Source organism: Taudactylus pleione, unplaced genomic scaffold (assembly GCF_031769625.1).
Source record: "Taudactylus pleione unplaced genomic scaffold, aTauple2 ptg000040l, whole genome shotgun sequence".
Lineage (NCBI taxonomy): Eukaryota > Metazoa > Chordata > Amphibia > Anura > Myobatrachidae > Taudactylus > Taudactylus pleione.
In genome coordinates this window covers 19897026-19922977 of record NW_028284442.1, presented here as the reverse complement: position 1 = coordinate 19922977, position 25952 = coordinate 19897026, and the positions used below count along the sequence as shown (strand labels likewise).

At 46.1% G+C, this 25952-nt stretch overlaps 1 protein-coding gene across 1 annotated transcript in view; it reads left to right on the top strand.

The window, feature by feature from the left end:
* The first annotated feature begins 1443 nt into the window (after positions 1-1443).
* FGD6 (FYVE, RhoGEF and PH domain containing 6) overlaps positions 1444-25952 on the top strand; it is a 159189-nt gene continuing 134680 nt past the window's right edge. Inside the window, exon 1 of the mRNA XM_088454574.1 lies at positions 1444-1615. Within this exon, the coding sequence (XP_088310700.1) occupies positions 1606-1615 (10 nt within the window). The 5' untranslated portion in view covers positions 1444-1605. The remainder of the gene's footprint in view (positions 1616-25952) is intronic.

Below are 25952 nucleotides of genomic sequence, written 5' to 3'. Positions count from 1 at the left end.
CAATGATCTGCTTCCTATTCTATCCGCACTACAGCACCTAGCATCATTATTTACTTCACTGGGGCGCCAGTGTAAAGTAATTTAAACATTGGTTATTATACAATTGTTATCAAAGCACTTTCTTTTTTCATTTTCATTTGCCAGCCGCGGAGACTCAATTGATTTTGATTGCTTATTATGGGCCCCATTTACATAAGAAAAGTAACCCCTAGCGCTCGCTAAAGAGGTTATGCCGCTTTTCTGTACTTGGTAAACAGCGGTAATCTTAGATTACCGCTATTTGTACAGCATCGCTCTTGCCATCTTTTAGATGGCGAGAGCGCTGCGGCCCATATTGCCGGCAATGGAGACCCGGCGGTGCCTTTCCGGCTTCAGCGAAGCCTTCCAGGTACTGCCGGGTCTCCCTGTCATGCACATGCGCAGACGGACCATCGCGCATGCGCATGACCCTGGAGCCCCGTCCCTGGCAGTGTTGGGCTGCCAGCAGCTCAGCTGAGGACCTTGCCGAGGACGAGGATTCTGCTGGACTTCGTGAGACCTCGCCAGAGGGGTAAGTATTACTAAATACCAGTAGAATTTTCATTTGTATCACAGTGATACTAAATGAAAATTGCCGCTGATATTTCCCTTCGTTTGTAAATGGGGCCCTATGTATCTCTAGCAACATAGTAATTCTATGTTACTAGGAGACTTGTATGTGTGTTTCTACCTATTGATAGATACTATATCATAGATACAAATGAATAGGCCTATTTGTGTGATTGTGCAATAGATTTTATATTCACTGAATGATATATATATATTTTTTATACAGAAGCACAGACGGATCTCACTGGTCCATCTAATGCATCTGTGTCTGATTATTACACACAGATGCATGCATCACGGATCTCCCTCATCCATGTGTGCATCTGTGTCAGCCATGACATCGTTCATCATACATACACACGGAACGATGTGTGCCAAATAGTGAAGGACAGGTCGGTGATCTTTCTGCGTGTTGAAGAGATCACCAACCACGACCAACGACCAGCGGGAGCGCGCAACGTCATCGTCCCTACACACTGCACTTTTTAAACGATATGTCGTACGAATCGGTCAAAAACGGAAATATCGTTTAAAAAAATCATATCATGTGTAGGGGCCTTTAGTGCTGGCAATGGACTGCATGTGCTAACTATGTAGTGTATAGGTGATGGTAGTGAAGTGTATTGGTGCTGGCTGTGGACTGCATGTGCTGGCAATGCAGTGTATAGGTGCTAGGTGCTGCGTGCTGGCTGTGTTATGTATAGGTCCTGGAAAAGGAGTGTATAGGTACTGGCAGTGCATATGCGCTGGCAGTGGATTGCACAGGTTCTGGTAGTGTCTCGCATTCATGCTTTTGTTTGCATGTGACGTCGCACCGACACTCCCCTCATCCTCCCTCCTTACCATAGTGGGAGAAGCCGCTGCTCCGAGCTCAGCCGGTCGGCCCCTTGTCCGAGACCTGGGGTACAGAGCGGTGTTACATTGAGCTACACCCGGGAACCCCCTGACCACACGCCGCCCACAGAAGTAAGGCACTGCCCAGCACATTAGTATGGATTAAAAGTTGGATGGAAGAACATGAGTTCTGGTGAGTTGTCTTTGTCAGGAAAGACGCCTGTGCTCCGGGATAAGGGACTTTCCTTTGGGATGACGAGTCAGTGCTGAGGATGTACATGGTGGTCTCTGGCTGGTGTCTGTGCGGGACACTACACAAGTCTCTCTCTGCTCAGTAGTGTGCGCTCCGGCAGCCATGCACGCATCGGTCCTTATACGGAGTGCATTGTATTCCCATACATTATATATGCGCCCTGCTATTACCCCATCTGTGTGCCTGTACCCGTGCAGTGCTGTTGATCCCTCCGTACCGTCCTCCTCCTCCGTATACTTGGCTCCTGTGCGCTGCTTGGTGACTTTCCATAGAAAATATACACTGCCTGAGCTAGTTTATCTGTTATACGGTGTGCGCAAAAGCTGGCAGATGTAATAACTAGTGTGACCACATAACTGGAGTCAATGAGACCGTGTCAGAAAGAGCACATTATTTTATTTTCAACTAAACTACTATTTTATCAAATATAGAATACATTCATTGTAAAGTGCCTTCCGATTCTGCATCTAGAACACATACAGTAACGGGACATCAGCCATATGGGTATATATGCAGGTCACTAATAATGTGTATCATAGCCATTTGCCATTGTAAATGTATTCTAGTCGGAATCAAAAATAGCTTCCCTTCATAACCACAGCTATTATGGTACTCTTTTATTGGGGTGCTTCATATTGTGACTGTAAAACAGTGATATGCACTTCATGCAATACCGTGTCTTCAGCAAGGAAATATTTAGCATTATTTACTGTCTATAGCATGGAAGATTTAAGAGGTAAAGTGCTTTGCCTTGAATGTAAACTTGTGGCCCAGTGACAGGATGTTTATTTAACATATTCCAGACAGTAGTTTGCTAGTGACACTCCAGTCATTTCCACATGTTCCTGCAAAACAATGCACAAATGTGTGCTGGCTGGGTACATTGGGAAAACAGTTTTTGTAGTTATGGAACTGTCCTTCATTTATAAAAATGGTGCTGATAAAAATAGTGGGACATGCACAATAACATACGCTGGTTGTTCAATACATAAACCCAATGCCTGCAGTGCAGTGTATATATGCTGGCAGCGCAGTGTATAGATACTGGCAGTGCAATGTATAGATGCTGGCAGTCCAATGTATAGATGCTGGCAGTCCAATGTACAGATGCTGGCAGTGCAATGTATAGATGCTGGCAGTGCAGCGTATAGATGCTGACAGTGCAATGTACAGATGCCGGCAGTGCAGTGTATAGATGCTTGCAGTGCAGCGTACAGGTGCCGGCAGTGCAGCGTACAGGTGCCGGCAGTGCAGTGTATAGGTGCCGGCAGTGCAGTGTATAGATGCTGGCAGTGCAGTGTATAGATGCTGGCAGTGCAATGTACAGATGCTGGCAGTGCAATGTACAGATGCTGGCAGTGCAATGTACAGATGCCGGCAATGCAGTGTATAGATGCCGACAGTGCAATGTACAGATGCCGGCAGTGCAGTGTATAGATGCTGGCAGTGCAGTGTATAGATGCTGGCAGTGCAGTATATAGATACCGGCAGTGCAGTGTATAGATGCCGGCAGTGCAGTGTATATGTATAGATGCTGGCAGTGCAATGTATAGATGCTGGCAGTGCAGTTTATAGGTGCTGGCAGCGTATAAAAATAAAAATACTACCGCTGAGCTGGTAAATCTAGATATGTCTTGCATGGTAATATTTAAGTAGACTACAGTCCTCATTATGGCACATTTACCAACTGGTATTCATATAATTTCAGAAAACCAAAATTATAACAACAACTGAGATTTACATTCAATATATAACATAAGTGATACTGTATTGCATAGTTGGCCAAAACATAAAAAATAGGGCCATAAGATTTCAAGGGACAAATCTTTAATATCTGTGATGTATTTGGAAATGTGGGATAGCTGGCAACTATAGTAATACTAGTATTGTGGACCTGTCATTCGTCGGGTTGCTAGCTTTTGTGGTCTACATATAATCTCATCCCTCCTGTGTCTCTCCACCCTGATGGCCACAAACGGAGAGGCAACTGGACAGGGCAGGATCTTCTCTGGCGGGGGGAGCAAGGCTGTGTCTGGGCATCAAGCAGCTCGCGATAGCTGGACGGGCGGGGAGTCCATCCAGCTCTCATTGCGCTTGCTGTACATCAGTGGTTCTCAAACTCGGTCCTTAGGATCCCAATCAGTTTATGTTTTCCAGATCACCCAGGAGGTGCACAAGTGCATTCATTACTCACGGACACATTGTAATAGATCCACAGGTGAAACTAATTATTTCACTTGTGATTCTGTGAGGAGACCTGGAAAACATGCACTGTTTGGTGTCCTAAGGACCAAGGCCCTAATTCAGAGCCGGACGCTCTGACAGAGCGGTTGCTCTGCATCAGGGCCGTCCTTCTTAATTTTTAGAGCGGCCTCCTGGCTGCTCGTATAGCTGTGGGTGACCACCCACAGCTATAGCGAGCGGCCAGGAAGATGGTTGCGATGTTCAAGACCATAGGGTTTGCGACAAGACCCTTGTGGTAGGGTCTCGTTGCCGCAAGCCCTGGAGTGCTTTCGGCTCTATCAGAGCCGAAGGCACTCCCACTGACATCACTTGTGATGTCAGTGGGGCTGGCCCCAGACGGTAGACGTTCCCATGGGAACGCCTCCGTCTGGGCAGCCACGCCCCTGGCACGCCCACCAAAGGGAGCGTGCTGTCACACACCATCGACAGCACGCCGCCTTTGGTACGAGACCCGGAGCGACGGCTTGCTCGTTGCTATCCGGGTCTCGCGCATTCGCACGACAGAGCCGGCTCCGTCGTGCGCATGCGCACTGGGCCAACATCGACCCGCTTGCGAGCGCTCAGCGCTCGCGAGCGGGTCTGAATCAGGCCCCAAGTTTGATAACCTGTGCTCTAGATGGACATTTAAGCTCATTTTACGGTAGATGGCCCTCTTCTTTGTGCTCATCTTTGACTAATTCAGGAGTTTGAAACTAATGCCGGGAACACACCATACTATGTCAGTCGATTCGGCGGATCGTATCGACATATCGGGCACATCGTCTAGTGTGTACCCACTATGTCGCTGACGATGTACGCTCCCTTGCATCATCAGCGGGCGATATAGTTAGCGGGGGCCATGCTGCCGAAAGCTGTTGCTCCGTTGCTTCCGGCATCGGCAAATTTGTACGCCGGGTCCTGCGCTGACGAGGTCGGTATACACTAGACATCGTCTAGTGTGTACCCGACTTAATGTCAATTCAGAGGTGAAACAGTAGTTCTCCAGGCAGCATCACTATGATCTGTGCAGGCTTCGTTAGGTTAAATGAGAAAAAAAAGGTGAAAAGTAAATAAACAAAATGAGTGGTGTCTCAGTCTGGTCTGGTTTTGGAAAATCAGGGAAGAAAGGGTTGTGGGTTTCCCCCTATTTTCTAATAACTAACACCAGGCTGAATCAGCCGGGATGATATAGCGGGAAACTCACAGCGTGGGGTCCCCCTGTTATAACATTAACCAACCCCAAACTGGACAACCCAGGGCTGGAGTACATGTAACAAACAATATGATTAGTTATTTTATTATTATTAACCCTGCATCCACCGCCACCAGGGATGGTAGTTTCTCAGTAGGGACCCCATTTTATTGGTGGGATTCACACTTTCTAAGGAATTCAAGCCCCGGGCTAACCAGTTTGGGGCTGGTTAATGTTAGGGCAGGGAGACCTGGCATTATCCCTTGGCTGGTTCAGCCTGGCGTTGGTTATTGGAAAATAGGGGTGCAGTGTTTTCAATTTGCCGTCATTTTTGAACAGTCAAAACAAATGGCAAATACACCAGGGAAAAACTACTGACAATGGCAACGGTTTTTAATTGACACTGAAAACCAACATATTGCGACCTTTAGTAAATTTACCTCTGTTAATGGTTCACTTGAAACAAATTAAGACATAGGTTCCCAAACGCAGTCCTCAAGGCACCCCAACAGCTCAGGTCCATGGTTGAGCACAAGTGGTTAAATCAAATTGATTGAGGTACTAATTAAGGCCCTCATTCAGAGCCACTCGTAAGCGGCAGCTCGTTCGCTCCGAGCGATGTTTGCCAAACTGCGCATGCGTACGGATCGTTATACGCATGCGCGAACCAGTCAGTGCGGCCGAAATTCATGTGCTCGCAAAATAGCGAATGCCTGCTAATTTGAGTGACAGGATGAGGCGTATGTGGGTGGTAACAGGGGAAGGTGCTTGAAAACGGGGAGTGGAAATCAGAACGCAGGCGTGCTTAAAGGTCAAAACGGGCGTTTTATGGGTGTGCATATTTAAAACAGCAGCGTCATTGACCACGTCACTGGGTTTTTTTTTAGCCAGAACTGCTCGCAAAATTGTGGTAGCAAAAACCAACCACAAGAATAGCGAGCAGTTCATACCCTGTTCGATGTACTCGATTAATCTACTAAATAGCGGACATGACGTCGGATGCGAGCGGCAGGGGGCGTAGTTTCCCAAAAAACGGCCGCAAGTTTTGTTCGCTCGTTCAGACCTAGAGACGTGAACAGACCGCAAACAGCGAACGGTTCATTTGAATAGCCACCCCTATTTTCTGGACGAGCGAGCGCAAATAGCGACCGGCTCTGAATCAGGGCCTAAGTCATCTGTGGTCAAGCATAGATATCCCTAAAACCTGGACTGTTAGGGTGCCTTGAGGACAGAGGGGCTGATTCATTACTGATCGCAACTGCGATTGCAATAGCGATTACGCACGCAGTGTCACTGCAATAGTATGCTAATCCATTGCGATCGCTATGCCGCCACAGCACAACATAAGGACGCCCACTTTACCTTACACACATCCGTAATCCTTAGCAAGACTGCAAAACCATTGGTAACATCGAGTATCATTGCAGCATCACGCACACTTGCAGAAGCTCTGACCTTACTCAGAAATAACATCATCGCACGCTAAGAGTACTCAAGATGCGTAAGGCATTGCAGTGGATAATTTATGCACGCCCATGCAACAGCGTTCAAATGCACTGGCACGCCTGTGTTTTCCCGACCACCCCCCCGTCACCACCCACAAAGGGCACTTCACTCTGCGATAGGTCTGCGTAGTCACTCTGATCACAGTCCCGATATCAGTGGCTGGTTCGCACACTGAGATGCATACGCATGCACAGTACGCAATAATCAGCCGATTGCGTGCGCATTAGCAGTTGAGATCCTTGCTGAATCAGGCCCAGAGTTTGGGAACCTCTGAATTAAGATGTTCATGTTTCAAGCTGTGAAAACAGTGGAGAGGTTGCCCATAGCAACCAATCAGCTTCCTGTTATCATTTTATAGAATGTTTTTAATAACTGTTACCTCAAAGCTGATTGATTGCTAGGGGCAACTTCTTCACTGGTCCACTTCTCCACTCTTTTTACTGCTTGATAAATCAATCCTGTAGTAACTACCTGTTTGTTGGAATTTCAAGCACACCTCAACATATGAATCAGTATATACTCATATAGGTCTGGACACAATATTACAGGATGTGTTACGGCATCAAAGTAAAATTAGACTTTGTTCACAGGAGGTTACACAATAGGAAGTACTGTGAAAAAAAGTACATTTAGGTCTTGAACCAGTTAGGTGCAAAGGGGGCGAATTGCCATTGCAGCGGCAAAGAAACGCCAGCAACGGCACTGCAATTTACCCTCCTCACAGTCCAATCTCACCCCGGACCCTGTGGGGCTGCGAATAAAAATATGTGAATATGGAGGTACCAGACGCGCTTACTTGCAGGTGCAAGTAATTCGCACCTTATTGAATCGAGCCGTGATAGTCCTTTAATACAGATCCTCTAAAATATGTTTATTAATATTATTTACTAGAATATTGCATTAGTCCTTGTGGTCGGTTATAGTTTAAAGAATAAATCAAATACATTATTTTATCTAAAGGAACAGAAAAGGTGTATTCGCTTTAGAGGGGTAAACATTCATAATACCCAAGCATTGGTGGAAAACTTTCTTTTACTGATGTAGGTGATAAATAGGAGGAAGGTGGTCATGCAGAGGACATCTATGAGAGTATGTGGAGGAAGTGAAATAGGGGTAATGGATGAAGGACTTTTTCTTTTTTCTGATTGACACGCTTGTCACTTATATACACTGTGGGCTCTTTGTGCTCTATCGCCTTTCCCTCACTGTTTGATAATTGAAAACAAATGATAATTTTCTCCAAAGAGCAGCTCCTTGGTCACCTCTAACTTAGCAGTACTTGACAAGGACCATTCCTACCATAAGGTGAAGTGAGATTGCCATCAGTGATGGCAAAGATGAGGTGCTGACCTTGCTGCTAAGCCCCTCTATCCACAGGTCCCATCAGCAGTCACTGCTTCTTTCCTGGCTTAATGGTGAAGCAAGCTCAAAGTGACGCGTCACCTTCTACTTCCTCCTGCAGTCACTATGAGCAGAGCAATTATAGGAGGCAGGACATCTTTCCCCATATGCTTAGTCCCGCAGACTACTTGATTACAATTTGGGGGTTTTATGCTTTCATGATCACACCACATTTCACTGTTTTGCTATACGATAGTTGAGATGAAAATATTTTTTTAACTATTTTCTGTCCCCTAATTTATTGTAGTTACTTTGTAACATTCAAATGCATATTTTCATTCATTTTAAGTACACTATACAGGAAGAAACAGATACATTTGAAAAATAACCCACATTTTTGGATGATATTAGAATGACAAATACTACTTTAAGATATAATAATGTATTCAGTCTCCAATGCATTTTCCACATTTTATTTCCATAGATTCTGGATGTGAAAGAGTACAGGATTTGTAGCACTGACTCAAACAATCTTTATTATAATCAAATAAAAAAAATATATACAGCTTTTCCACAAATGATGACAAAATGTCACATGTTGTGTTTTGGGCTTGGTTTGGGTCTTTCTTAGCTGTCCTGGAAAGGGGGGTTGGTCCATGTATTTTCTGCATCTCCCTTACTAGAATAGGCATTTCTGGCCCTGATTCAGACCCGCTCGCGAGCGCACAGCGCTTGCAAGCGGGTCGATGGTCCCCCACTGCGCATGCGCGCGCCAGAGCCGGCTCCGGCGTGCGTATGCGCGAGACCCGGCCAGCGACAGGCACTCCGACGCTACAGTCTCGCACCAAAGCGGGGCAGCTGTCGATGGTGATTGACAGCTTGCCCCGTTTTGGGGGCGGGCAGGGGGGGTGGCTGGGCAAACGGAGGCTTTCCTGCAGGACCGCCTGCCGTTTGTGGGCGGCCCTACTAACATCAGTCGTGATGTCAGTAGGTGGACTTCCGGCTCTATTAGAGAAGGAAGTCCACTGGGGCTTGCGGCCATGAAACCCTACCACAAGGGTCTCGTCGCAAGCCCGATGGTCGCGATGGTCTTGACCCTCGCGACCATAACCTGGCCGCTCGCATAAGCTGTGGGTGGTCACCCACAGCTATGCAAGCGGCCAGGAGGCCGTCTTTTAAAAAAAATGGGACTCCCTGATTCAGAGCGAGCGCTCTCAAAGAGCGTCCGGCTCTGAATCAGGCCCTCTATTCAATATTGTGATGGACAAAGGTGTAAAATGGCAAAGTTAGCGAAGGGCATGAATTTTGAGGAAATGCCTAATAAGGGTGGCATGGGCTTAGGCGGCACAAAGTCACAACATTATTTGAACAGTGGGTTCTTTATTACAGTGGTTGGTGTTGTATTTTTTAGCACAAATATCCATTTGAGAGCATGCATATGTACACTGTATGGCATCAGTGGTATAGCCAGGTTTTCAAATGAGGGGGATCAAAGGATAAAGATAGTCCCACAAATGTTTGTCAAAATGTCAGATAAATAAATTGTCCCTATAGCAACATGTGTCGCTGAATGGCAAAAGGCTATAACCTGCTCCAATGCTGTGTAGTGTGATGTGGGGAAAGTACACCAGTTATTCATTCAATGATCATGGGGCTCAGGAGCTGCTACCATGGTCACAATGAGAGCAATCACCAGGACACAGGTAAACCTAAAACCTCTGTACTCAAGGATGATATCCATGGCTCTGAAAGTGCTCAAAGTTAGCATGGAACCAAAGCCTCTGAAAAGACCAGCCCCTGTGCCCCATCCCCACAAGAAGCACGTCATGACATTCTAACTTAGCATACTATAACAAAATAAACACTGTACTTGCATGGTACAATGGTAATGTTATATTTAGCATGATGTGTATTACATGGAACAACAGCTCCTTCTCACTATATACATCCCACTAATAACATTTCCAGCTTGATATCACATGCCAAGTAATAAGCCCAACACAATTAAACATTTAGCATTCCAGATAATAAGTCAAACAGAATGTAATATGCCAAGCAAGATGCTATCGATGTATCCAGTTGCATATAATGAATGTACCTAGCACAAACCATAGATATGCCCAGCTGCCACTTACCTTAGCTCTCCTGCAGGTCCCACCAGTGACTACGTAGTTGAATTGTTGCACATCATATAAAGTCACACACTGGGCTTTTAGTTTGACACCAGTAGTGATCAAGTTTCACTGGGACAGCACCCACTCTACCTGAAATTTGGTTATTACAAATGTAGCAATTATATTATGTGCTGAGAGATGGTCACAGGTGCATACACCCCAAAAAGGGACCAAAATCAACATCCAACAGAGACTCCTATGTACAAGTGGGTACATAATTTATATACTAACATGTCTTTGTGTTTTAGTGTATGTGAACCAACCATTGTTCCACAATAAAACATGCCCTCTCTCTGGGGGAGATGAATAAGCCAACAGTTGGCCACACTTTGGTGCATGGGATTTTGTTGAGGTTTTAACTATTCCATACAGCATTGGTCAAGGAAGGTTTAAGTGAATGAACCATTCATCTTTGACAAAAGGAGCTGAGCAGTGACGATTTTAGTGAACCTAGTCACAGAAAAAAAAAATCTTGCACCAAGCTGCTGTATTTGAGCTGCGCAGGGTGCTGAAATAGCAAGTCACAAAAAAAACTTGTGCTGTGCGACTGACTGCTGTTGCAGGGCCGAGGGCTGCACTCTGATTGGCTCTCTGAGACAATGAGAGTCAGAGATTGCAATGTGCCCTGTTGTTTAGCAGCAGCCTAGAGAGGGGAGGGAGTTGGGAACTGAGCAGAATCATGTCTGAGGCAGACAGAGGGCCTGATTCAGAGCCGCTCGTACGCGACCGCTCGTTCGCTCCGAGCGATGTTCGCACATCTGCGCATGCGTATGGTCGTAATGCGCATGCGCCAACCAGTTAGTGCGGTTGGAAAACGTGTGTTCGCAAAATTGCGAGTGCCTGTTAATTTGAGTGACAGGATGAGGCGTTTGTGGGTGGTAACAGGGGAAGGTGCTTGAAAACGGGGAGTGGAGATCCGAACGCAGGTGTGCCAAACGGTCAAAACGGGCGTTTTAAGGGTGTGCATAATTAACAAAGCAGCGTCATCGACCACGTCACTTCGTTGTTTCTTAGCCTGAACTGTTCGCATGATTGCGGTAGGAAAATCCAACCACAAGCACTGCGAGCAGTTCAGACGCCTTTCGATGTACTCGATTAATCTAATAAATAGCGGAGATGACGTATGATGCGAGCGGCCAGGGGGCGTCTTTACAAAATAGCGAGCGCATGTTTCGTTCGCTCGCTCAGACATAGAGGCGTCAACAGGCCGCAAAGAGCAAGCGCTCAATTTAAATAACCGGCCCCTTTTTCTGAACGAGCGAGCGCAAAGAGCGTCCGGCTCTGAATCAGGTCCAGAGTGAGAGACAGTCTCCAACTAACCCATGAAGATGCTGTGATGCAGTCACAGTAGCCAGGAAGGAGCCAGGGGAGGCATAGCTATCAGGAATTAAAAAAAAAAACAATCATAGGAACACCTTAGAATGATTTCCATTCGATGGTGGCAAACATCGGAATGCCCCATCAAATGGTAAAAACACTACCATCGGAACAAAAACATCAATGGTTAGTAACCATTGGATTCCGACGTTTATCCCCATGCTGAACCTGCAGGTGGTCTCCGGCCACCACTCCGCCATGAAGTGCTCCCTCTCCAGCGTGATGTTTCCGCTCAGCCACACCCTCTGTGAACAGGAGGCACCTCCCATGGAAGTCAGCGCAGTTCTCGGACAGAGGTACCACGATGAGGAAGCTCAGCAGGGTACATTGTGCAAAGAGGACATTGCTCATCATCATGTTCGGCAGCTGGCGAGGGGTACGTATGGAGGCTGCGGAAATATGCACAGGTGCCCCAGCCCCGGGGACATGCTGCTGATAATGCTTACAGTAGCTGCAATACAAATCTATCATCCATGATCTTCCTGCCCTTCCCAACACATCCCAGTGGCCAGGCCCCAGCCAGCTGCAGGGCAGCAGCAGTGGGGGTTGTGGTGACACTGGTGAGGTGCAGAGGGCAGGAGTGAGAGGCAGGGGGTTGTGGTGAGATGCAGAGGTCTGTAGTGTGATGCAGAAGGCTGTGGTAAGAAGCAGGAGTGAGAAGCAGGGTGCCGTGGTGAGATGCAAGGGGCTATGGCGAAATGCAGGAGGCAGTGGTGAGAAGCAGAGGGCAGTGGTGAGATGCAGGGGACTGTGGAGACATGGCGTAGGTTGCTATGAGATGCAGGGGGTTGTCGTGAGATGCAGGGGACTGTGGTGACATGGCGTAGGTTGCTATGAGATGCAGGAGGCTGTGCTGAGATGCAGGGGACTGTGGAGACATGGCGTAGGTTACTATGAGATGCAGGGGGCTGTGGTGAGATGCAGGGGACTGTGGTGAAATGGCGTAGGTTGCTATGAGATGCAGGAGGCTGTGCTGAGATGCAGGGGACTGTGGAGACATGGCGTAGGTTACTATGAGATGCAGGGGGCTGTGGTGAGATGCAGGGGACTGTGGAGACATGGCGTAGGTTACTATGAGATGCAGGGGGCTGTGACGTGATGAAATTGCTCCCGTGTGAAGCCGGGGCGGGTTGCTTGTATATTTTTTAAATAAAGTCCCTCGGTTTAGGGGTCTGTCTGTTTGGGCTAGTCTCTTGAACCAATGGACAGATTTTGATGGGATTTTCACTATTCTATCCAGCATTGGCCGAGGAAGGTTTAGGTGTATGAACCATTCATCTGTGACAAAAGGGAGCCGAGCAGTGACGATTTTAGTGAAGCAAGTCAATGAAAAACGGTGCCGGGTAGGCATTTGTCTGTTTGTTCGGGCTAATCTCGGGAAACACTGGACTGATTTTGTTGCAGTTTTCACTATGAAACATCAATGTATGACAAAAGGGAGCCGAGCAGTAATGATTTTAGGGAAGCAAGTAAATGAAAACCAGACGTTCGAGTGCTTTCTTGACTTTCGCTGCCTAAACTGTTAAAAATATATCACAATGATAGACTATAATCCGGTTTCTCCAGAAAAATTGATGTAAACCCTGTTTATTGATACAAAATGTTAGTTTTTTTTTTCCTTTTTTTTAATGTGCCTATTTCATTTATGTGAGAAACAATTCATTAATTTCAAACAAGTCCAATTCCCAGTAAGAGAGGGGTATCCAATTTGCCCCGAACATCAGGTCCTGAAAAATATCCACGATAAGTGCCGGCGTCGATCAATTAGCAGTGCTACTTTAGCGCTGCTATTTAGATACCCCCCAGAGTCTGCTTTGACAATAAATAAAGCACAGGGACAGACACTTAACGTGGCTGGAGTTGACCTAGGTGGAGACTGTTTTGCTCATGGACAACTTTACGTGGCCCTTTTCTGTGTCACGTCAAAACTAAATCATTTTGTGTTGACGTCAGGCAGAATAACAACTAATGTCGTCTACAAGACCTCGGTTAAAAAAGACTATCGCCATAAATTCTAAATTGCTCCCGTGCAAAGAAGGGGCAGGTTGTTAGTATATATTACATTATTACAGGTAAAACACAAGTTAAGTGTCTGAATATTGTATAGGAGGCTTGTTGTTCACATCCCTTGCTTGAAGTGTTGCTTATTTTAATATAAGGGATTAGGGGCCTGATCCACTATGGAACGCAATTCTACTTACACGCACGTACCGCAGTTGCTATTTAAATGTGTGCGTTCACATTGTGAATGCAGGTAGACATAAGGACGCCCACTTCCCCTTACTCACATCCATATACTATGGTAACATTGAGTAACATCGGACCCATATGCACACTTGCACAAGCCCTGACCTTACTCAGAAATTCCAAAAGCCACACACGCGATCAGTGCTATGGCTGCTTATGGCCACGCAGTGGATAATTTATGCACGCCCATGCAACAGCGTTGAAACGCACTGGCACGCCTGCGTTCGCCCGACCACCCCCCCGTAACCATCCACAAATGGCACTTCCTGTCAATCACTCTGCTCTGGGTCTGCGTAGCCTCTGCAAATGCAGTTCCCATCGCAATTGCTAGTTCGCGCATGCGCACTGCGATGCATACGCATGCACAGAACTCAACAATCGACCGATTAATTCAAATGTGTTCCTTGCTGAATTAGGCCCTATGTCAGTGACTGCTATTATTACCGTGGTGCAAATACATATTACATTATTCATATACAGTATATGGATAGCTCTCCTGTTAAATTTCTGACTATGGCACATGTGGTCTGGAGTTTGAAGCCCCTACTAGCAGAGTTGTGAAGTTTGTATTTTAATACAGTGAATGATGTACACTTGTATGTTGTTTTAATTTTAAATATATTGTATTGTAAGAGTACAGAGAAGTACAGTCTAAGGGGGGAATTCAATTAGGCGCAGAATTTGCCGTGTGGGAAAAGCACCGGGTTTCACGGCCAGAGCTATTCAATTATTCAACTTTTCCCAGCACGGTAAACCCTGGGTTAATGCGCGCTAAGCCAAAGATTTGGCACAAAGTGCTGGAATCTATGGGTTTCCCCACGTGTTAAGCAGCTGCTGAGGCTGCGAGGAAATATCCACCCTCTGGGGCTAAGTGTGCTGGGTTCACTCAGCTAATTGAATTGGGCAGCCTAATTGAATTCTCCTTTAAGTCTAGATCCAGCCATGGGCTGGAGTGGCACAGTAGTTGTGTCAGCATTGATGGGGCACTGAGTGTAATTTGTACCAGCTTGCTAGCTGCGTGGACTTGATATGAGCTCCATCTGGGATGTAGTTGGCATCCCTACCATCGGGATGCCGGCCGTCACAATCGCGACGCTGGAATCCCGACCGCAATCTGAAACCCGGCTCCAGAATCCTGACGGTAAGTATTAGGGTTAGGTTTATGGTTAAAGGTTAGGGTTAGGCACTAGGGGGAGGGTTGGGGTTAGGTTGCGGGAAAGGTGGGTTTTGATTAGGGGGCGGGTTAGGTTAAGGGTTAGGGTTACTTACGAAACTCTGTTGGGATTCTGACCGTCGGGATGCCACTGTCAGTATTCTGACGGCTGGGATCCCTTACCAAACCCTCGCCCTCTGTATATTTGGATGGTGCAGTTTCTTCCCACAATGCAAGGCATATTAGGTTAGTTGGCATCTAACTAAATTGCATGTGATAGGGAAATTAGGTTAATTGGATTCTGACTACATTGTGTCTGTGGTAGATAAATTAGATTGTAATAGCCACTTGGGCAGGTATTGATGTGCCTGAATAAATTTATCTGGGAGGAGCGATATAAAATATAACATATATCGTCTTTACAGATTGATTTTTCATCAGATGTAATGGATGACGTCATGTTGCATATGACCCTGTCATTGTTCACAGTATTAACATGTCCTGTCTGCACTTGAGCAGCAAATGAAAGTAAAACTACAATGGACTTGACTTGAGTCGCAAGCAAAAGTGAATGCTGCAGTGTCTATTGGCGGTCACCTGTCTGCAACTTTATGCAAATGGCCTACAAACTCCTTCTCTTTTGTAGGTTCTTGTGGCAGAATGTGCAAGGACTGAGATGCCCACTTTTAGCACCTGTGCACACTGTAATGCTGCTTAGTGCGTCCTTATACACCCCATCAGTCGCACCGTAGAAATTTGCACCAGCCCTGTAGCAGGTGCAGTTTCTCCTTCTTACCATGGCCTCCTATACTTGCGCCTGTGTGTCTGTGAATGCAACAGCTTCGATTGACATGCCCGTGCTATAATACGCCCACTAAACAGACCATTTTTGCGGGCACTATTAGCCACCTCCCAGTCACCGGCCAGGAACGCCCATCACTCTTCTGCCACATATCTGATACCATCTGATCCAATCACAACAGCACCTTTGTGCGTACACTCTGTGTAACGCCTGCTCTCTAGGGGTTTGCAGAACTTTTTAAGCATCCACAGTTACAAATAATTACTGAACTACATGAACATTGGCATTGTGTCAGGTTTCAATAAGGCCCAATGTGTTTTAATGCACCTTTATTTAAATCGGTGATGCAAGAAACATGAGTTTTTTCTCTTCTGTACTAGTTTGTTATTTTAATATGCAACTTGCTTATGTTTTCCTGGTAATGTAGTCTCTGGTCATAGTTTTGCCCTGGGACAAGAAAAGCTCAACAGTGCAGTATTGGTTACGTTTCGTTTTTATTTTTTTGCTTGCTTAACCTCCCCCCAAAATGTTTCTCATCATTTCAATAAGGGTTGCAAATATATAGTACATACAAACAAAAACAATATGATAAACAATCCTTGCGCCGGCACTTTTCCAATGGAATGTTCAATGTGTATTCCAGGTGAAAGACAGAATTTTTGAGACGACCAGGTCTTCTTATAAACTTAGATGTAATGGTTCCGTAGACACATAAAAATGAAATGTATGACAAATTGTGTTAAAAATTATTCCAACCTAGAGTTTTTATATCAGCAACACCACTGAAAGGAAACCATAGGAGAGATCCCTCAAACCGTCCTCATGTGTCAGGTAAACATCTTACACCCCATGCAGTGTTTGGATAAGGTAATGAATGCTCACATACAAGTTACCTAGAGACAGTGTGAATAACTCACTTCAAGGTTTCTTTTACTCATATAATAATGAGATCAGCAAAGTGTGAGATGCTTACTTGAGGCAGGTGTGTAGTAAACCTGTAAAGGTTTCTTTTCCTCTTGAACCATACAGGATACCAATATAGAAAAGAAAACAGGATATGGTATAGTATGTCTGCATAAAATTTTTTTTTAATAACAAAATATAATAAAAAGTGGGGATTAGCCCTCGTACCAGATTGTTGGTTAACAGCGTTCACATAATATGCACAGTCAAACAGGATGGTGAAACCCGGGTATTTCACTGCTGCTACTACATAAAATGATCCAGCCTCAGCTACTTGGGTAATCTTTCAATGTCATTCCTCTGACATGTTTCGACACCTCTGGGTGTCTATTTCAAAGTGGAGTGAGATAGTAAAAACGGGACTTTATATATCCGCGTACCGGAAGTGTGGTGCCGGAAGTCCGTCTCCGCGATGTAAACGGAGAACCTGATAAATATAAAGAGGTGACTAACCTGATGTTAAGGCATGAAATGCCCGCATCCGTGCATGTGACCGGTCTATCACACCCTTCTATAGACCGCACTGTGGCAGGAAGTCATCCGTCCATGTGTCAGATGTATTGTCCTCTGATCTCAATAAAGTTATTGAGATCACATGATCCGGACCTAGTGATATAGGTCATGTGATCGGGACATGGAAAGGTTGATTTCGTTGCCATGGAGAACTAATACAATAGAATACCCAGGTGACACTTCACAAATAGTGAAATATAAAAAATACATAAAATTACAAAAATATAAAAAATCTATAAAAAAATATATATATGATAATACTATAAAAACCATTTAACTTCAAAGTCGGAATTTAGACCGGCTGGTCTTAACGTATTTAAATTGTATATATAAATCTCATTTCTTTTTGGGCCAATCGTAAGTCCTTATTATTAGATCTCCAGCTGTCCTTGACTATAGAGATCCCACAAAAACGTGAAATGCCTTTGAGCAAATTATTATGTTTGTTTTTAAAATGTGCAGAAAACGGGTGACTTTCTGACCCTTTCAAAATATTACGTGCGTGTTCTGCCCATCTTGTTTTTAACACTTTCTTAGTTTTACCCACATATACCATTTTGCAAATGCATTCTATAGCATATATGGCGTAGCGTGTATGGCACGTAATGAAATCAGTGATTTTATGATTTCTGCCTTGCGTTTGAAATTCTGTAATTTTTGAAACACTACTTGGACAAGCTTTGCACAGTTTACACTCGCCGCATCTATAAAAGCCCTTATTTCTCAGAAGGAATCTTTTCCCATCCATTGGTAGAGCACTAGATACCAAGGTATCCTTAAAGGTGGGTGCACGTCTGTAAATAAATTTAGGTCTGGCAGGTAGGTTATTTTTCAGAGTTTCATCCTTAAGAAGAATGTTCCAATTCCTTTTTATAATACCTTCTATACTCTTGTATTGTTTATTGAAGGTGGTACAGAATGACATGGTAAATGTATTAACCTGTGGATTTCTAACATTAGTTTTGAGTAACACCTTTCTGTCCATTTCCGCAACCTCCCTAACTGTCTGGTTGAGTAACTCTGCTTTATATCCCTTCTGTTTAAATTTATTGGTCATCATATTAGCTTGTTTCCGAAAAACATTGAAATCTGAACAAATTCGACGTAGTCGCATCAATTGTCCTTTGGGTACTCCATCTAACCATTTTGGTAAATGGTTACTCTTCCTGTCTATATAAGTATTGCAGTCAGTGGGTTTATTGAAATTGTACGTACTGATTTGCCCATTTATAATCTCAAAAGTTAAATCCAGAAAATTGACCTTTATATCACTAATATCATAAGTGAGCTTAATATTAAGATTATTGGAATTGAGATATTCACAAAAAATGTCAAGGTCAGATCTATCCCCTTTCCAGACAAACAATATGTCATCGATATACCTCCACCAATGCACCAAGCTCGCGCTCCAGCCATGCTCATTCCAAATGTGGGACTCCTCCCACATTGACATGAACAAATTAGCATAGCTGGGCGCGAACCTGGTGCCCATAGCTGTGCCCATAGCTGTGCCCACGTTTTGTAAAAAGAAATGACCATCAAAATTAAAATGATTATTACGTAATATAAATGTGATACCAGAAATCTACACAATAAACCATCTAAATTGGTGAATTTAAGGGTATTTTCAATAGCTTCTATACCATCGGTATGGGAAATGATGGTATAGAGCGAAGACACGTCTGCTGTAACAAGAAACATATTTTCTTCCCAACATACATTCACTAGTTTGTTGAGAATGTCTTTAGTATCTTTTAAATGTGATTTTTCTTTGCAGACCAATGGTTGTAGATAATGGTCAATATACGCCGATAGATTGACGGTAATAGCATTCGTTTCAGACACTATCGGGCGCTCTGGTGGATGAATACATAATAATTCGCTCAAAGGCATTTCACGTTTTTGTGGGATCTCTATAGTCAAGGACAACTGGAGATCTAATAATAAAGACTTACGATTGTCCCAAAAAGCAAAGAGATTTATATATACAATTTAAATATGTTAAGACCAGCCGGTCTAAATTCCGACTTTGAAGTTAAATGGTTTTTATAGTATTATCATATATATATTTTTTTATTTATTTATTATATTTTTGTAATTTTATGTATTTTTTATTTTTCACTATTTGTGAAGTGTCACCTGGGTGAGTGTAAACTGTGCAAAGTAGTGTTTCAAAAATTACAGAATTCAAACGCAAGACAGAAATAATAAAATCACTGATTTCATTACGTGCCATACACGCTACGCCATATATGCTATAGAATGCATTTGCAAAATGGTATATGTGGTTAAAACTAAGAGAGCATTAAAAATAAGATGGGCAGAACATGCACGTAATATTTTGAAAGGGTCAGAAAGTCACCTGTTTTCTGCACATTTTAAAAACAAACATAATAATTCGCTCAAAGGCATTTCACGTTTTTGTGGGATCTCTATAGTCAAGGACAACTTGAGATCTAATAATAAGGACTTACAATTGGCCCAAAAAGAAATGAGATGTATATACGATTTAAATACGTTAAGACCAGCCGGTCTAAATTCCGACTTTGAAGTTAAATGGTTTTTATAGTATTATCATATATACAGTCAGGTGCATAAATATTGGGACATTGACAGAATTTTCATATTTTGGCCTCTATTCACCACCACAATGGCTTTGAAATGAAACAAACAAGATGTGCTTTAACTGCAGACTTTCAGATTTAATTTGAGGGTAATTACATCCAAATCAGGTGAACGGTGTAGGAATTACAATGGTTTCTATATGTGCCTCCCACTTTTTAAGGGGCCAAAAGTAATTGGGCCATTGACAGAATATGAGTAGTGGTAATATTAGGTCTTTCTGTGGTTAGTGGAGCAGTTTCAGTCTCAAATGATGGAGTTTCAGTTGAATTATCAGTTGAATTTTATCCAAACACTGCATGGGGTGTAAGATGTTTACCTGACACATGAGGACGGTTTGAGGGAACTCTCCTATGGTTTCCTTTCAGAGGTGTTGCTGATAAAAAACTCTAGGTTGGAATAATTTTTAACACAGTTTTTCATACATTTCATTTTTATGTGTCTACGGAACCATTACATCTGAGTTTATAAGAAGACCTGGTCGTCTCAAAAATTCTGACTTTCACCTGGAATTTATACATTGAACTTTCCATTGGAAAAGTGCCGGTGCAAGGATTGTTTATCATATTGTTTTTGTTTGTATGTACTTTCACAAGTTAGGGTGACTTGCTATATGGTATTTCCGTGCTGCCAGCCGAATTGCGCTTTGGTGTTAGTTTTATGCATTTATTTGCAAATATATAGTGTTTTTTTTCTATCATACATTATTTTCTTTTATCTCCGTTTTGTATTGATTCTGTGTTCTGTTGCAGACATAAGAGAAAGACATAAGAGAAATAATCTAAAAAAAAAGATAAGAGCAAAAACTAAATTACTTTTCTTTATATATATATATATATATATATATATATATACATATAGAAATCACAGGGGCTCTGCACTCACCATAATAACTAATAATAATAAACATAATAAACAGTGGGGTTTTAGTTCATGAATTGATCAATGCATTTAAGCTTGCAGCCCATCGTCACGGGACCCCACTTTACTGCAAGTCCCTACTCTATTGCTCAGAGTTATAACATGGACATAGCCATCACATTAGTGTTAAACCCAGGGTATGCTATCAAGGTTTAAAGCTCACAGCAACTTTGCTTTTAAACGTGAGACAGTTACCAAACACACCTGTTGCAAAGCACCTAGGAAAACAGCTGACACAAATGAATTAAACTAGTTAAAAGGGGTGCATGAGAAAATGTGATCACAAAATTTATTAATTATAAAAATTAATCAAAATAAACAAAAAGCACTAATCCACGGCACTCACCATATATTATTAATATTATTATTATTATTATTATTATTATTATTATTATCCTTTATTTCTACTTCAGGGTCCATAGGGGTCCACAGGGTGACCTTGGGGTATAGCTGGATCCTGGATCCTCGGGCACCACGGATTTAAAGCTTTCAGCTGCTCCCAGGATGCACTTGGGTCCAACCTCCCCTATACCCCGCCCCCGAGCCACAGGCACCTCAGTTTTAGATGGTGCCCGGCCGGAGTCGGGTCACCCTGCGGGGTGGGCTGCTGGAGCAGCCCCCTAAAGCTTTTAATTTTTTATTTAACTTAGTTAAATTTATTTATTTATTTTTTACTACAGTTTTTCTACAGAGCGGCAGCGCTGGGCTGTCTGTACAGACGCCCACGCTGCCGCTCCTTCTCCCTGCTGGCGCCGCGACGCCAGCACTGAACTGGGGATCGCGGCGGGGGAAGCCAGAGTCTGTACTAGCCGGACTCTGGTTTCCCCCGGGACTGCTGCCGGAAGACGCCGGGGAGATCAGGTAAGTGCGCGGGTTCCTTTCAAATGCAGTCCCATGCCCCCGGTTCTAGGGGACAGACCGGGGGCGCTAGCGGTGGCGGCGGGCCCCCCCTCCAGCGGAGGCATACCCCGCCAGACCACTAGACCACCAGGGTAAATTAAGCGGCAAGCGGGATGCCGGCAAGCCCTGGGGTTAATATGCTAGCCAGGGGAGGAAGCCTTCCCTGTCTAGCGGCTCCTCCCCTCAGCTCAGCGCGCCTTTCAGCTCGTAGTCTGGCGTCGCTGAGCTGCAGCTACACGGCCACTCCTCCTCTGAGGTCTCCAGCGGCCATTTTCTCTGTGGCAGTGTGGATACTCTCAGGGAGCACGCGGACCGGTCCCCCTGTGTACCTCTCCCCTGCAGAAGGACAGCGTACACAGCACTATAGCCCTCCCAGACACTGAATCTGGGCAGGTTGATTGTAGTGGAAAGGTGCAGTGAGTATATCTTCCTGCATGGTATGTGACTTTTGCTAGTGCTGCCTGTCTGTGTCTTTTTTCTACTTACTGTCAGCCTATACCTATCCCTTTCCTTCTCCTACAAGGTGTGCGGGGGAAGGGTGTTTCTACAGACCTCACCTATATAAATCACGTATTTGTGAGGTCCGTCACATACAGTTGTGTGCTACACGGTGCCATATTGTGGGCTGTTGTCCAGCACACGGGTGAGTGCGCACGTTTTCTTCCAACGTCATGTCCGAGGAGGAGATTGAGCACTCCGGGGCTCCGGTATTGTTCTCCTGCAGGCGCTGTTCTGCAGGAGTTGATAGGGAGGATTTGTCACAGGACGGCCTGTGCGGACAGTGCCAGGCGCTCCCTGGTATGTCTAAACCTCCCATGTCGCAGGAGCCACCGTGGGCGATGTTTACCCAGGTGCTGGTGTCCATCGCGGACCGTCTGTCGGTCCCGACTGACACCCCTACTAGGGCGTTGCCCCAGCCTGCCATCCCCCATTCCCCGGGTGTCCCACAATTATTGCAGACTCCCCCGGGGTCTCAGCCTGTTGGTCCCTATGCAGGGTTGCCAATGTATATTCAGTCCACCCCTGTGGCACAGCAGGCTGTGGTGCCGTTTCAGGCTCCTGTGGCAACTCCTCCACCCTGGGTGGATGCGCTTTCCCACACTGTCCAAGATTTGGCGGCAACATCTTCGGCCTTTCAGTCGATGTTGCGCAGTGACGTGCCCTCCAGGGCGTCTAAACGCTCAGTCATGGCACAGGCTGCGCATCTTCCGGATTCTGAGGGGTCCTCGGACGATGGTGAGGTGCAGGATGACTCAGCCTCAGATGCCTCAGTCCAGGCAGTCGATTCCCATGTAACACGCCTCATCAGGAGTGCTACTTTGCCATTGCCGTCTATATCCTCGCTGAAGGATCCTACGGACAGGAAGGTGGAGACTTGTTTAAAGTCTATTTATTCTCTCTCAGGGGCGGTAGCCCGGCCGTCCATGGCCATCTCCTGGGTGGCCAAGGCCATTGAGGGGTGGGCCAACGCCTTGGAGGACGCGTTTACGGATGAAGCTCCGGACGTCCAGAGGGCGTTGTTAGGACAGATGAGAGATGCCGCCTCCTACATTGGAGAAGCATCTTTGGATGCTAGCCTGTTGACCTCTAGGGTTTCGGCGGCAGCAGTGTCTGCTCGTAGATCCTTGTGGTTGCGGTCTTGGAGAGCAGACGCGGATTCAAAGAAAGGCTTGGAGGCCTTACCTTTTAATGGAGAATTACTATTTGGTCCGGACCTGGACAAAATAGTAGATACCCTGGCGAAATCCAAGTCAGCCTTCCTCCCTTCAGCTACTACACCTGCTAAGGTCCGGAGCTCGGCCTTTCGTTCCTTTCGGGTTCAGGGCAGGGCAAAGGGTCAGTCTTTCCCGAGGCAGTCCGCACCCAAGACCGCCTCAAAGCCAAAGAAGCAAGCCTGGAGTGCTAGGCGCCCTTCTTCCAAGCCAGAAGATAAGCCTTCTGCGTGATGGGACGGGCCTCCCTCTGGGGGACCCCAGAGTGGGAGGCCGACTTCTTCAATTCGCCCAGTGCTGGCACAATACCACCACGGATGCCTGGGTGCGAGAAGTGGTCTCCCAGGGGTACGCACTGTCTTTTCGGCACAGGCCGCCTTGCCAGTTTTTTTGCACAAGTCCTTCTCAGGACAAAACCAAGGCCTTGCAGGTTCAGGAAGCCATAGAGGCCTTGCTGACGGCGGGGGTCATTATACCCGTACCACAGTCTCAACGTGGGATGGAGTATTACTCTACGCTGTTTCTGGTGCAGAAACCCAATGGCTCTCATCGCCCCATACTCAATTTGAAGTCCCTGAACAGGTTTCTCAGGGTTCCCAAATTCAGGATGGAAACTTTGCGTTCCATCATTCTGGCGATGGAACCGGGGGATTATATGGTCTCCCTGGATATCCAGGACGCCTACCTCCATGTGCCTATAGCAACATCGCACCAACAGTTTCTGCAGTTTGCTATTCTCCACAACCACTACCAATTCAGGGCTCTACCCTTTGGTCTCTCCACGGCACCAAGGGTATTTACCAAGGTGATGGCGGTCATGGCGGCTCACCTTCGGAGCCAGGGGATACGGTTGCTACCGTATCTAGATGACCTCCTCTTGCTGGCAAGCTCCCCGGAGGTACTGATCCAGCATCTCCACCTGACGGTCGCTTGTCTACAGGCGCACGGCTGGTTGATCAACTGGAAGACGTCCTCCCTCATCCCATCACAGCGGATGGTTCATTTGGGGGCCCTGCTGGACTCTCGTCAGCAACGGATTTTTCTGACTCCAGAGAAGGTCTCCTCCTTACAGCTGCGGATTCACGGCTGTCTGAGCAGTGGCAGAGTGTCGGTGCACTCAGCGATGAGAGTTTTGGGGTCCATGGTGTCGGCATTCGACATGGTGGAGTTTGCCCAGTTCCATTCCAGGCCCCTGCAGGGGCTGATTCTTTCGGAATGGAATGGATTGCCACACAGGATCCGCTCTCAGATGCTGATGTTGTCCTCGGAGGTGCGTCTGTCTCTAGCCTGGTGGCTGCAGACAGCTCATCTCCTAGAAGGGCGCCCCTTTTGGATCCCGGAATGGGTTCTGCTCACGACAGATGCCAGTCTCCGGGGTTGGGGGGCGGTGACAGGCTCCTTGTCACTTCAGGGTCGTTGGTCGGCGGAGGAAGCGATTCTTCCCATCAACATCCTGGAACTGAGGGCAGTATACAGAGCCCTGCAGTCGTCCGGCACCGCTCTTCACGGAAGGGCTGTTCAGGTGCAGTCAGACAACGCCACCACGGTGGCGTACATCAATCACCAGGGAGGGACTCGCAGTCGAGCTGCGATGTCGGAGGTGTCCCGCGTCCTGGCTTGGGCGGAGCGCTATCTTCCAGCTCTCTCGGCAGTTTTCATCCCAGGAGTCCTCAATTGGGAGGCAGACTTCCTCAGCCGTTACGACGTGCATCCCGGGGAATGGTCGCTTCATCCAGAGGTATTCCAACTACTCGTGGACAAGTGGGGGCTGCCAGAGCTGGACCTGATGGCGTCCCGTCACAATCACAGGCTGCCCATGTACGGGTCAAGGACAAGGGACGCAGGCGCAAGTCTGATAGACGCGCTGTCGGTGAGATGGCTGTTTCAACTGGCTTACTTGTTCCCTCCGATATCTCTGCTGCCTCGGGTCCTGCGCAAGTTCAAACAGGACGGAGGCACACTGATCCTGGTGGCCCCAGCGTGGCCCAGAAGGCCGTGGTACTCCGATCTGCGGAGCTTGTCCATCGACGCTCCGTTCCTCCTACCTCAACGGCGGGACCTGTTGTCTCAGGGGCCCTGTCTTCACCCGGATCTGGGTCGATTATCTTTGACGGCGTGGCTCTTGAGACAGCCGTCCTGAGGTCTCGGGGCTTTTCTAGCTCCGTTATTACCACCATGCTGAGGGCGCGCAAGCCTGCTTCCGCGAGGATCTATCACAGAGTGTGGCACACTTACTTTCAGTGGTGTGAGGCCAGAAAATATGATCCCCAGGTGTTCCGGGTTTCGCGTATTTTGGCTTTCCTTCAGTCGGGTTTCGACTTAGGATTACGTCTTTCCTCACTGAAGGTGCACGTGTCTGCTCTGTCGGTGTGGTTCCAGCGCAGGATCGCTGCTATGCCGGACGTACACACCTTTTTCCAGGGAGTTTTAAGAATCCAGCCTCCCTTTGTGCCACCTGTGGCCCCGTGGGATTTGGCGGTGGTTCTTCGGGCCTTACAGGGTCCGCCTTTTGAGCCCTTGGAGTCAGTGGAGCTCAAGTGGCTAACTTTTAAGATTGTTTTCCTCTTGGCAATTGCTTCTGCCAGGAGGGTTTCAGATTTGGGGGCGCTTTCTTGTCGTCCCCCTTTTCTG